General features: G+C 42.5%; 1 protein-coding gene across 1 annotated transcript in view; it reads left to right on the plus strand.

Moving 5' to 3' along the window:
* The window catches only part of PDIL5-1 (PDI-like 5-1), a 63,052-nt gene extending 50,572 nt beyond the window's left edge, over positions 1-12,480 (plus strand). The window contains exon 4 of the mRNA XM_086794084.1: positions 12,061-12,480. Within this exon, the coding sequence (XP_086650210.1) occupies positions 12,061-12,146 (86 nt within the window). The 3' untranslated portion in view covers positions 12,147-12,480. The remainder of the gene's footprint in view (positions 1-12,060) is intronic.
* The last annotated feature ends 1,088 nt before the right edge of the window (positions 12,481-13,568 follow it).

Consider the following 13,568-nt stretch of genomic DNA (forward strand, 5'->3'; position numbering starts at 1 on the left):
TTCTCCCAAGATCAATATACTTTATTTGAGAGAGGGGCCGGCCGTTCCGGCTCATTGTGTGTCTCTTGTCAATTCAGCAAATTACTCCTTGTATTGAGCATGCTGTCCATTAAATCTTGGTGTATTTAAGTGAATTGATTAGCATTGTGTTCAACCAAGTTACAGAATTCCACAAGACAAATACAAAGTTTGTTCCCATTTAGGGTTGCATAGGCTGGTTCGCCACCCAATCATAGATTCAAGAACATTGGATCACTCTCGAGCGTAGAGACCACACCAAACCAATCTTGGCATCCCATAGTGCTAGCATCTACCCTAATGGACCTTTGGTGGATTGTTTGCATCACGATGGAGTAACGGGAGTGTGTCAGCTCTCATGGTCTAGGTATAGACCCCATGTGCATAATGACACAATATAATAATAATTATTGTCATAAGCCACACTACTATAGCTTTTGCCAATAGCCAGTGTCATAACCCACACTTATATTCCAATAAAAGCTATACTTATGGAATTATTAACTTATAAGCTTTAATGAGCCTTAATCCTTGTAAGCAGCCTGTGTACTATTCTTTTGGACCCCCTAACCCTAGGATTAGCCAACCAAAGCGTAGGTTCAGTCTCACGTACATAACATACTTCCTTTCTTCAAACATTTACACACTTGTAAACGAATACTACTAGCAAACTGACTCCCAAGTTGAGTCTATCCTTGCCTAATCTTTCCACAATCAATCAATAAGACAAGCTTAAATCTAGCTTACAATCCTTGAAAATCCCATGTGAGCTCCAGCTTAGGTGCAACACAATTCTCAACAAGTTTCAGAAGTGAAATTTGAAATCACCAATCTTTTCTGGAGTCAGTCCTCTTGGTAAATTGGATAAACTTGAATCCTGAAAGATAGTTCTAGTTAAATTACCTATGCATATTGGGATTTGGTTACATTAGGGTACCCAAGGGAATATGGTGATGGACCAATTCAAGATAGATGGTCTCTGGCAACAATTCACCCTCTTGTTTAAAGAGGGGACGTCACATGTATTAGTACTAAGATGCATGTGACAAAACAATCCAAGGACATGTACATTGTAACTAATAGGGGACCCGGCACAATAGACCAACACTTCAAATACCAGACAGAGCTGAAAACACAGCGGAATAACCATAAACAATATAATAATACCGCACTGAGCCGGAACGGTCGCACCCCCCCCCCCCCCCAATAGGAACTTCTTTATGCAGATAGAAGCTTTTACAATAAACCAAGGTGTGGGTGCACACAGCACCGGATTTTCCAACAAAGCATCAGAAAATCTCTTGCCCAAATATCTATCCAATGCCAAGATAAAAACACAGCACCAAAAGCCATCCGAAAACTGTCTCAAAACAGTCCCATGGACATGTACATTGTAACTAATAGGGGACCCGAAACAATAGACCAACACTTCAAATACCAGACAGAGCATGAAAACACAGCGGAATAACCATAAACAACATAATAACACCGCACTTAGCCAGAACCCCCCCCCCCACAGGAACTTCTTTATGCAGATAGAAGCTTTTACAATAAACCAAGGTGCGGGTGCACACAGCACCGGATTTTCCAACAAAGCATCAGAAAATCTCTTGCCCAGATATCTATCCAATGCCAAGATAAAAACACAGCACCAAAAGCCATCCGAAAACTGTCTCAAAACAGTCCCATGAATCAGCGCATAAACAGTCCATGAAACATCCGGATACGGAGCCGAAAACAGCCCCGAACTCTGTGCCAAAACAGCCCCTAGCACGGCCCATAGTACAGCCAAGACTGTGAGAAAATTCACCACTATACGGCCTGCCTCGATCGCAGCCAGTAGAGAGAGAAAACAGTGTACAGCCAGCTCTGGAAGAAGAGAGAGAAAGCTACTGTACAGCCAACACTCAGAGGAAACAAGAAACAGGCTGCTGTGGATTGTACGGCCAGCACTGTAGGAGGGGGAACACGCCAGGCAACTACTGCTGAACTGTACGGCGAGCGCGCTCAGGAGAGGAAGAGCGAAGGCTGTTGCTGTTCAGCCATTCGCTCAGGAGAGAGAAAACGTTTGTCCACTGCTGCCCACCACCTTTCCTTCATGCGCATGCTTCCTCTTGCTTTTAAAGGAGCCGACCAGGCCATAAATAGCTGTGCTTTTCTCCTTTTACCAAAAGTGGCTGAATATGCCCAAAATATCAACTTTTGTGCTTTCCCAGGCTTGTAGCCCAAGTTTGCTCTAGGCGCCTCCTTTTGTCCACCTGTCCATGCCCAAAATAATAATATATCCAGCCAGATTTTAATAATGTGTGAACACACTAACTTATAAATCTTATAAGTCACTTTGATGAATAAAATCCCATGCTGGTCATGTATTGTAGCCGTCTTTCAAGCCAAACTTTGCCAATAAATGCTTCATCTTTCGTCTTTTGAAAAATCCCCATTCACACCTTGGCTCTGCTCAGTGTGTGAAACACATTGGCAAGACTGGTGAAGCGACCAAATGGTGACATGGTAAAATAGGGAGACTGAGGGTTAAAACACCATTGGGAAGACCTTTGGCTCTGTGTTTTGAAAGCTTTCAAACGGCCAAAGGTGAGGCCTTTGTTAGAGATGCATGAATCTGGACCTTTTTTGTGAAGTCCTTTCCTAAACATAGCATAAAACAAGGTTAGTCCTAAACCAAGTCATGAGGTAGTACACTAGCTCACCTCTGAACTGTGACCGACATCCACCGATCTCCCCCGAGTCAAGGCTAGGGCTTCTTGCACAATCCCATAGACCCGTGTCTAACTCTAGCGTCCCTTACCACCGAAGCATGCTCGGAAGCCTTCGACACGCTAACCTACGTACTTGCCATGAGAGTGGCATGAGCATGTTTGCTGTTGTGGTCCAAGCCAAACCTTCAATGATTCATCTACACAACTATGTCTCATAATAGCCCAAGGTCTCACTTGTATAGTGATAATTGTGATGTAAATAGCTAACTTGCTATAAACGACCATTAAGCTTGTTTTATCAATCTAAGAACCCTAGCCCAATATCTTCTTGCTAATCCGTGATGGCAAGGCCGCCTAATCCCACTGGATTAGGTCCCCAATCCGTAGATTAGTGTCTAGATACATAACAACTTTGCCTTTAGGTGGCCAAAGAAAACAGAAGGTATAAAAGGTAAATCTCAACAAAATCAAGTATATCTTGTACAAAAGATGCCCTTTTCGGGTGCTTCAAAGATAAAAAAGTTGGTCTGCAGTAAGGATAGCACACATATGCACTTCAAATATTAGAGAAGTTGAAGTTTGCAATAAGGATAGAACACGTGTTGCATATCATCTGCCATGTGAGAAGCTCCTAGGATCTTATCAAGATTCATGGTAAGATCAAGGGTGAGAGTATTAGGATCATGGTGGATGATATCGCAACACACTTCTTCTTGAACTATGCATTGGTGAAAAATTGAAGTCGCATGAAGCACAAGTGCTCATAAGTACACGGCATTTCTAGTAAAAGGCACTGATAAGAAGGGACGTGACAACATGATTAATGGTGTGGAAGTGGAAGTGGAAGTTAAAGTATACAAACTAAGTATACAAACTACCTTTAGACTCTCAAATTATGAATTAAGATGGGACAGATGTTGTCCTGGGCAGGGAATGACTCTTGGGATTACGCCAAACCTTGCTATAAGAAGGCATTTAAATAACTCAATTGCTTTTGAGTTTGAAGAAAGAACAATCAAGCTCCAATTCAAACATGATGTAGCGAGCTCAACCTGTTATATGTTCAAGGGAGGGAATGTTCAGCACACACTGAAGACATAGAGGCGATTGTTTGTGACCTTATTTTTTGTGACGATTTATTTTGCTATGCTTTAGAAAAGAATGAAAGTTCTTTTCTGAGTTTTTTTATTTAATGCATGAATCTAAATATATTTTTCCTAGACTTGCCATATGGATTATCACCTAGCAGGGAAGTCAATCATTGTATAGATCTAGTGTCTTGTAGTGAATGTGTATTTAAAAATCCCTATTGGCTTAGAAAAGTATAAAAGAGGAATTCAAGAGACGATTGGCTGAATATTTGAGGAAAGGTCAACTTCAGCTTCAGCAACTCTCCTCGGGCTTCATCAGGTCTACTAGTAAAAGAAGAAGGATGGATCTAGCCATAGACTATCAAGCTTCAAATAAGATCACAATAAAGGATAAATACCCTATGCTTCGAGCTGCTTGATCAACTTCAAGGAGCTAAATATTTTTTAAAGATAATTCTTCGATTTGGTATTGCCAAGTATGCTTTAGGTGTGAGGAGTAGCCTTAAAGGGCATTTAGAACTTGTGCAGGTTTTTTGAGTTCAAAGTTATGCCGTTTGGTTTGACCAATGTACTAGCCACATTTCTTACACTAATGAATAGTGTTTTGAGGTCCTATTTAGGGAATTTGTCGTTGTGTTTTTAGAGGATATCTTGATCTTTAGTATTAAACATCTTTGAACGATGTTTCGATTGTGCAGGAAGCATTCCTTATTTGCTAAGGAGTGTAACTGTGACTTCTTTGAAGACTTAACAGAGTTAGGGTTAGGGTTTACAGAAAGAAAACAGGCGTGGAAACCAAGGTGAAGGAGTGAACACGACTGCAGTACACTTCAATGAATAATCAAAAGTGAAGTACAAGCCACATGATAGTGACCCCTAAAGGATAAGTGTTCACATGACCGGCCATAAATGTGCCGGGTGGACCAAAACACTTATAAACTGCATATAAGTGAAAATGAACTAAACTGGGGGAAAAAACCTCCACTAACTGAAGTAAAAAGTGCCCCAGTAACCTACTGATGATCACTAGCACTCCTCTGGGTGCATACACAGCATAAAACCCAACAAACCCCCTTGGAGTGATATGTGATCACTGTACATCATCCACCAAAAGGAAACAAATTCAAAGCATTGCGGAATGCTTCAAATTTCGGACGTGGTAATGCCTTGGTGAAGATGTCTGCCACATTCTGATCTGTAGGACAGTAGATCAGACTGATATCTCCTGCCTGGAGTCTCTCCCGAACAAAATGATAGTGAATCTCAATGTGTTTCGTGCGAGCATGAAACACAGGATTCCTGGCCACAGCAATGGCACTCTGACTATCAGTATAGATAGGTGTAGGCTCCTCCACTGAAATATCCATATCAGTCATAAGACGACACAGCCAAACACACTCAACAGTAGTAGTGTAGGCTGCTCTGTATTCTGCCTCACAAGATGAAGTGGCCACTGTGGTCTGTTTCTTGCTTAGCCAAGAAATGCATGAAGCGCCAAGGAAGAAACAATTCCCACTAGTGGAATGTCTGGTATCAAAATCACCAGCCCAATCTGAATCACTGTAAGCATGTAACTGCATGTCACCCCCCTCAGGATAAAGCAAACCAAGAGACGAGGTACCCTGCAAATAACGGAATACACGCTTCACAGCTTGCCAATGTGACAACCGTGGGCTGTGCATGAATCTGCTCAACTGAGAGACTGCATACTGAATATCTGGCCTTGTATTACACAAGTATATGAGGCACCCAACAGCCTGAGCATATGTAGTGGCATCAAAGGAAACACTGTCATCTTGTAGTGACAGTTTCATCCCAGGCTCCATAGGAGTACTAATAGGTTTGCAATCCTGAAATTTAAACTTCTCCAGAAGTTTAGCAACATAACGTGATTGCAACAACCCAATGCCTCTGTTATCCTGCACAAACTGTATGCCCAAATAGTCAGACATGTCAAATGTCTGTTGCAGTATCTCTTTAAATGCTGCAATTTTGTCATCATTTGATCCCATGAGCAAGAGATCATCCACATAAAGACTGATGACCAGCAGATCTGTCTCTTCTTTCTTCACATACAAAGTGGTCTCTGATGGACTGTTCACAAATCCCTGAGTGAGTAGAAAAGCATCTATTTTTGCATACCAAGCTCGTGGAGCTTGTTTCAAACCATACAAGGCCTTTTTCAGCCTGCATACTTTCCCCTCATGACCATGTTCTGCAAATCCCATGGGCTGAAATACATAAACTTCCTCCTCGAGGTCCCCATGTAGGAATGCAGTCTTTATGTCCAACTAATGAACAACCCAACCACGATGTGCAGCCAATGCAATGACACACCTAAGTGTCGACATACGGGATGTAGGAGCAAATGTCTCCTCATAATCAATGCCCTTCTTCTGTGCATAGCCCTTTGCAACTAGACGGGCTTTGTACCTGTCAATGGATCCATCTGCATGTCTTTTCAACTTGTAGACCCATTTAGTACCAATGGCTTTCTTGCCTTTGGGCAGATCAACCAAATCCCATGTTTGATTCTTTTTAATAGAATCAATCTCATCCTGCATGGCTTTGTTCCAATGCACATTATCTCGTGCATCCACGAATGAATCAGGCTCATCATCATCCTGTAAACTGGCTGCCATAACCAGATTCAAATCCATGATGTGTGCATGCTCAATGGTCCTTGTTTCCCTACGAGTACGACCAGCAAGAGGACCTTCTAAATGGCTGTCCTGTAATGTCCTCAAATACCATCTAGGTATATGTCTGACCTGTGGTGCCTGCTGTCCCATATTTGGTTCAGCTTCTGGCTCATTTGGCTGCTGAATTTCTGCACCACCTACATCATTTGCTGGCTGTCCAGTACCCTCATAAGTTGGATCACCAACTGTGGAATGAAACTCCATGGGTAGTAGACCTTCAAACACATCATTTTCAGCCTGATTTGCCTCATAACCAGCCATGGATAATTCTGATTTTTCATCAAAAATCACATCCCGACTGATGAATATCTTCCTGGATAGTGGGTCATATAACCTGTAGCCCTTGCTCTCACGGCTATACCCAACAAAAATGCATTTTGTGGCTTTATCATCAAGCTTCCTCCTCAACTCTTTGGGTATGTGTGCATATGCAAGACACCCAAAGATACGAAAATGCGATACAGAAGGCTTGCGGCCATGCCAAGCCTCAAAAGGAGTAATAGAAACCAATGCCTTTGTGGGACATCGATTCAAAATATGACAAGCACACATTACTGCTTCCACCCAAAAGATATGTGGTAGTCTTTTTGCCTTCAGCATACATCTGGCCATCTCCATGAGTGACCGATTCTTCCTTTCTGCAACCCCATTCTGCTGTGGAGTGTAAGGAGTAGTATACTGATGTTTTATACCTCTACTCCCAAGAAAGGAATTCAGCACATGTGACATATATTCCCCCCCTCGGTCAGAACGGAGAGTCTTCACCTTGCATCCTGACTCTGTCTCAGCAAGTGCTACAAAGGCCAAAAATGCATCATATACCTGTGATTTCTGTGTCAAAGGATAGACCCAGCATATACGAGAGAAGTCATCAATAAATGTTGCAAAATAAAAGCAACCACCTAATGACTTCGTTTGCATGGGACCACAAAGATCACTGTGTATAAGTTGCAGCTTTGCAGTTGCTCTTAGAGCCTGATCACGTGGGAAGGAAAACCTGTGCATTTTTCCCAAAATACATCCTTCACAAATGTGATCTGGAGGCTTCTCCATGAGAGGTAGATCTGTAAACATATTATGTCGCTGCATAAGCATAAGACTACCAAAATTTACATGCCCCATGCGAGCATGCCATAACTCCGCATCAACCATAGCTGGAGTAAGAGTGAATGCATGATAAGCAGACTGATCCACTGGCTGAAATGCATCCAACTCATAAAGTCCATGACATAATGTACCAGTAAGCATCAAGGTCAAGGCATTTGCTTTGTCTCTGACCATGCATTTATCATCATCAAAATGGACTTGCATTCCACAATGTGCTAAAGAAGAAATGGACAACAAATTCTTCTTTATCCCTGGTACATATAAGGCATCTGTAAGGCGGAGAATGGAGCCATCAATGGCTGTAAGCTGAATCTCCCCAATGCCACACACTGGATATGAAGCATTGTTGGCACACTGAACAGTTTTGCCAACAGGGGCAGGGCCAACATGACTAAACAAATCCCTGCGAGATGTGATATGCTTTGAGACACCACTATCAAAATACCAAGTACATGCATGCTCTGTCATACTGAGTGCCTGTGAAGACCAAGAGGCATCATAGCTGCATGTATAGAAACAGTAATCCCTGTCCTCAACAAAAGAAGCAGTCTCTGGAGGAGCTTTAGGAGCATCATTAACAGACATCCCAGCTTCCTTTGCCTTCTCTTTGGCAATCCTCTTCCTACATTCCGTGATGTAGTGACCTGGCTTCTTACAGTAATGACATTTGCCCTTCTTCTTGGGCTGTCCATCACCTTTCTTGGTATCCTGTGAAGAACCACCATCACCTGAATTTTGATTTGCACTCTTTGGCTGAGATTTCCCTTTTCCCTTTTGACCTGTAGTAAATGCTTGTTCAGCATTTGTATTCATATTCATATTCTTCCTCATTTGCTCCTCTTGTAGTAAGAGAGCAACAAGTTCCTGATACTTGAGGGGTTCAACAGCATTTCTCATGCTGAGGTTCAAAGAGGTATGGAAAGCCAAGTAAGATCTTGGCAAAGAGTGCAAGATGGTGGACACAAGCTGTGTCTCAGGAATAATCTCATCCACATTGATGAGTTGCTCTCTCAAATCCTGCAGCTTGTTTAAGTGGCTAGACATATCATCTCCTTCATTCATCTTCTGATTTTCCAGCTCTCTTTTCAAAAATGAGATCCTAGCCTCATTACGAGCAGCATACATTTGCTCCAAAGTCACCCATGCATTCTGTGAAGAGCCAGCTGAACGAATATGAGGTATAATTGACCTCTGAACTGACAATGCAATGAGTGACAAAGCTTGTGCATCCCTGGCATCCCATGTCTTTTGAGCATTTGATCTCTGAACAGGCAATGGCTGTCCTGGAGCCTGTACCTGTTGTCCTCGTCCACGAGCACCCCCTTGGGGAGGAGTCTCTGGAGCCAATGGACCTGGACGTGGTTCATCACCACTAACAAAATCCCAAAGACCTTTTGCCACAAGCACATTTTTCAGCATAAAACTCCACAAGGAGTAGTTCGTGCCATCCAATTTGTCTTCCTTAGACAAATATGTGAATACATCACTTTGCTGTTGATTTGCCATTATGCTTTACGCACAATGTTGTACCTGTTTACCAAAAAACCCAATAGCAAAAACCCTGATAACAACTGTACTCCACTGAATACAGTTTACCCAAATCTGCCTGCACTCTCAATCCTCTGAATGTGCAGCTTAATGCACCAATGACTGAGTAGAGCAGCAAATGGCGTACACAATGCCAAAATGCCCCAAAAATGCCCAAATTGGCTGCACCCAAACTGTGCTAAAAACCTGTATATTTTTCTTGCTAGAAAAACTGCCTGTTGTGCCTGTATATTTTTCACAGAGAAAAATAAAAATGCCCAAAACTCAAAACCTGTAATGCTTACCAGCTGAGATAAGAGTTGATTGATGTACTCGTACAGGTGCAGTCCCTGTGCAGGTACAGTCGACTTGTACTACACAGTACTATAGTCGGCTCTGACAGGTACGGAAGCTGTACAGGGTGCTGCAGCGTTGAGGTGACCAGGTACAGAACTCTTGAAGGCAGCGCTTGACTGTACACTCACGTACGTAGCAGGTACAGCAGCGCTGACAGGCACAGATTTGCAGGCGGCGTGTTGTAGTACTGTAGGCGCTGAAGGCGTAGGCGTACGGTGGCTGGTACACGTGCGCTGTACACGTGCGCTCAAGTTATAGGCGGCGTACTGACTAATGCAGTACCCGACTGAAGGCGACCGGGTACGGGCAGCAGGCGCAGAGAATATCTGACGGTGCACAGGTGTACGGGCTGAAGGCCAACTTGAGGCGACTAGACACGGGCAGGTAGCGCAGATTGACTGGTACACAAGCTCCGACTGAAGGCGACGTGCAGTACTGTACTGCTGGCGCAGTCGGCGAACTTGTACAGAACCTGCAGTGTACCTGCTGATGGCTGCGCAGGTCTTGTACGGGCAGGTACAGTTGTACGGGCAGCAGCTATACAGAGCTTCAATGCTCTGCTGAAGGCGGCACAGAATGAGTACGGGCAGGTAGTGTAGAGCTTCAAAGCTCTGATACCAATTGAAGACTTAACAGAGTTAGGGTTAGGGTTTACAGAAAGAAAACAGGCGTGGAAACCAAGGTGAAGGAGTGAACACGACTGCAGTACACTTCAATGAATAATCAAAAGTGAAGTACAAGCCACATGATAGTGACCCCTAAAGGATAAGTGTTCACATGACCGGCCATAAATGTGCCGGGTGGACCAAAACACTTATAAACTGCATATAAGTGAAAATGAACTAAACTGGGGGAAAAAACCTCCACTAACTGAAGTAAAAAGTGCCCCAGTAACCTACTGATGATCACTAGCACTCCTTTGGGTGCATACACAGCATAAAACCCAACATTCTTTGCCAAAGAAGTGAAGTATTTGGGAGAGATTATATCCTAGGAAGGAATCCACAAGATACTGTGTTGAGCCCATTAACCATCTGGATGTTTTTCTTCTCTAACCCAACCATGATTGGAGCTCCAGGTTGAAATCCCATACATCATCATAAATGGTCTAAAGCCAACAGTTGAACGTTTTGCCCTGTTATAGGCAGACTCTAAATTTGGTATATACTCTTCCCAATTAGTTTGCCTTTTATTAACGTATGCATGAAGCATATCTTTGTGATCTGATCGACTCTCTCGATCTGACCATATATATGTCTGAGATGTGCAGTCATGCTCGTATGCAACTTCGTGTCCAACCTCTAAAAGATGTCCCTCTGAAAGTGACTATTGAACTTATTATCCGGGTCACCATAAAGTCCAAATAGACACTCCACCAATAGACGAGCTAACTCACGAGTCTTCACATCTTTTCTGATTGGAATAAAACGAGCCATTTTTGTCAACCGATCAATCGCTACCCATACAATCATGTCCTCTGCGTGTCCTAGGTAGTCCTGTAAAGAATCCATAGAAATACTCCCATCTGCCCACCTGGGATCTCCAATGGATTTAGCAAACCACGTACCTTAAGACGTTTTGGCTTCGTCACTTGGCATATTCATACTTGGCCAAAAAAAAAAGCCTCTTCAAAAGAGCACAAGTCTTCCATATTCCGGGGTGTCTAGTGCTAGGATTATCATGGCACTCATAAAGACATTGGCGAATGAGATCATGATCCTTGGTATGCATACTCTACCCTCGTAGAGAAGATTCCCATTCTCGGTGGTAAATTTTTTCATTTAAGTCCTTCCTCAGCACCTTTCTATGGTGATTCCTTGTTTCTACCCATCCTTGATGCAACTTCGTTTCTTCTTTGGAAAGCCTCTACAACAATAGAAGGACAAAACTTCGATGCTATTCCTACAGGGGCCCTTGTTTTAATTGATTTCTAGACCTCAGAGTAGAGGGCATCCACTCACATCTACCCTTAATGGACTGTTTTAATTTGTACACCCACTTGCATCCAATGGCTTTCTTGCCTTCAGGCAATTGCACTAAATCCCAAGAAATTGAGTAAAACTTAATTCATTCACCATTGGCTTTTGGCTAAGGGAGTGTGCTACCACATTAACTTCGCTTTCTCATACCTTAGTTTGAAGTCACATCCATTGTACTCGTGATTTTTATATTGAGTTGTCGTTCATGCATGTTTATATCCATTGTTCAAGCGATTCATGAGCTTAATTAAATGATTAAATGGCTTCTTGTAGACATTGTGACATTCAGTCATCTTTAGTCTCAAGACCACATTGTTTAGTAAACATTTTGGATCAGCAAAGCACATCCTCATTTGGAAGTGTCTTTGAACATGCTTCCACGTTTCCTATCCCTATTTCTCTCTCATATGATTCATTTGTAAAGCTCATCAATCTGACTGATACAAGTCTACGTCACTACTGCTGGTCATAGTTACCACTCATTTTGAAATATATTGCAGTTCAGCATGATTCTTAGAATTCTCACATTTTTCAGTACTAATTTTTGCTGTTGGAGCAACAGGAAAGCGTGAGCTGTCAGAGTTGAAAAAGTTCGCTGTAGAAGCGGCTCTAGAGCTTACTAAAGAAAGTGCCGAGGAGGAGACTTGAGTAAGTTCGAAAGTGGGTAAATGTTACTAAAGAAGCAGCTCTGGATCTTGCTAAAGAAAGTGATGAGGAGGAGACATGAGGAAGTTGGAAAGTGATTAAGTGTTTGACCTACCTATGAACTGGTCCAACTGAAGAATCTCTATCTGAATGGATTCAATAAAAAGTAACTTCATTTCAAATCATTACCCAATGTGGCACTTGTAGTTACTGGTTCAATGATTCAGTTCTTAAACGCAAAATATTCCCTTGTAGGTTACCATACCCAAGCAAAAGATGTGGTGTGTGTGTGGAAAGGATACACATCCATGCAATTTATGAAATACCTCTTTCCAAATGTGTTAGGAAGTCTCTTAGGACATACTTTCTTGCCTGTGAAGCTGAAAGAGTTCCCCTGAAAGTGTTAAGAAATGGGCCAAAATGATGGTATATGAAGCTTGTGATTGCACTACAAGCACCTCATTGCCCTTAAAATGAACTCGATAAGTGAATTATATGCAGTGGTGGAGACTGGAACTCTGCATTTGAGTGCTTTACCAACTAAGTTATACACTGTGGGTTTAATACCATGTAGATTTGAAGGTGACATGATACGAGGCAAGTGTTCTTGTGAAAGAAGACTTAAAAATATCCATGTGGCATCAGCTAGTTGTGGTACATCTCTAAACCTTTGCATCATCGTGGCTACCCTTGCTGCATTTTGAGTTGAAGTGCTTGCAGCACTTGAGCTTTGACTAGTGCTGATGCTCGTGAGGTCGCCCAAACAAACCTCAAGACCAGTGGTGTGTCCTTCCAGCCCTTGTTGCATTTCCTCTTTCCTTCACCCTGTACATGCTATCCTTGCTGCATTTTGAGCTTTCAAGGCAGGTTATGCTGTCGCAGATGCAACTAGAGGTTCTGATCATGTGGGTGCAAGCAGGGGGAAAAGGAAGGCAGCAAAGCCCCCTTCATGACAGGTGCACCATTTGTGTTGACAGCACATCGACAGCGATTTATATAACATCATCATAGTATTGTAAAAGAGCTAAGTGTTTGCATGTAAGCATCCTATACGCCCAGCAGAAAATAGGCAAATGTACTCATTTACAATTTCATATGATGATGATTATGTTGAATCAGTACATTTGCTAAATATAAACTACACATATCAAGAAAGGTAAAGCTTAATATATTAAAGGAGTTGTAAATTTTATATATCAAGAAGCAAGAATTGTAAGATTTTTTTTATAAAAAAGAGAAAAGCATTGCAACACATACATAATCAAGGACTTTTTTGAATAACAAAACTCCCCCCTTCTTTGGGGGAAGCGTTCGCGCGACAACGGAAACCATGGTGGGAACCTTGGAAGAAGAAGAAGTGGAAGGTGAGTCTCCTTGGAAAGCAAACTCTAACCGAGAAACTTGCTGGAAAACATGTGCTTCCTG

The sequence above is a fragment of the Cibotium barometz genome, chromosome 60, assembly GCF_041138505.1.
Source record: "Cibotium barometz isolate CiBa-2024 chromosome 60, ASM4113850v1, whole genome shotgun sequence".
NCBI classification, from domain to species: Eukaryota; Viridiplantae; Streptophyta; class Polypodiopsida; order Cyatheales; family Cibotiaceae; genus Cibotium; species Cibotium barometz.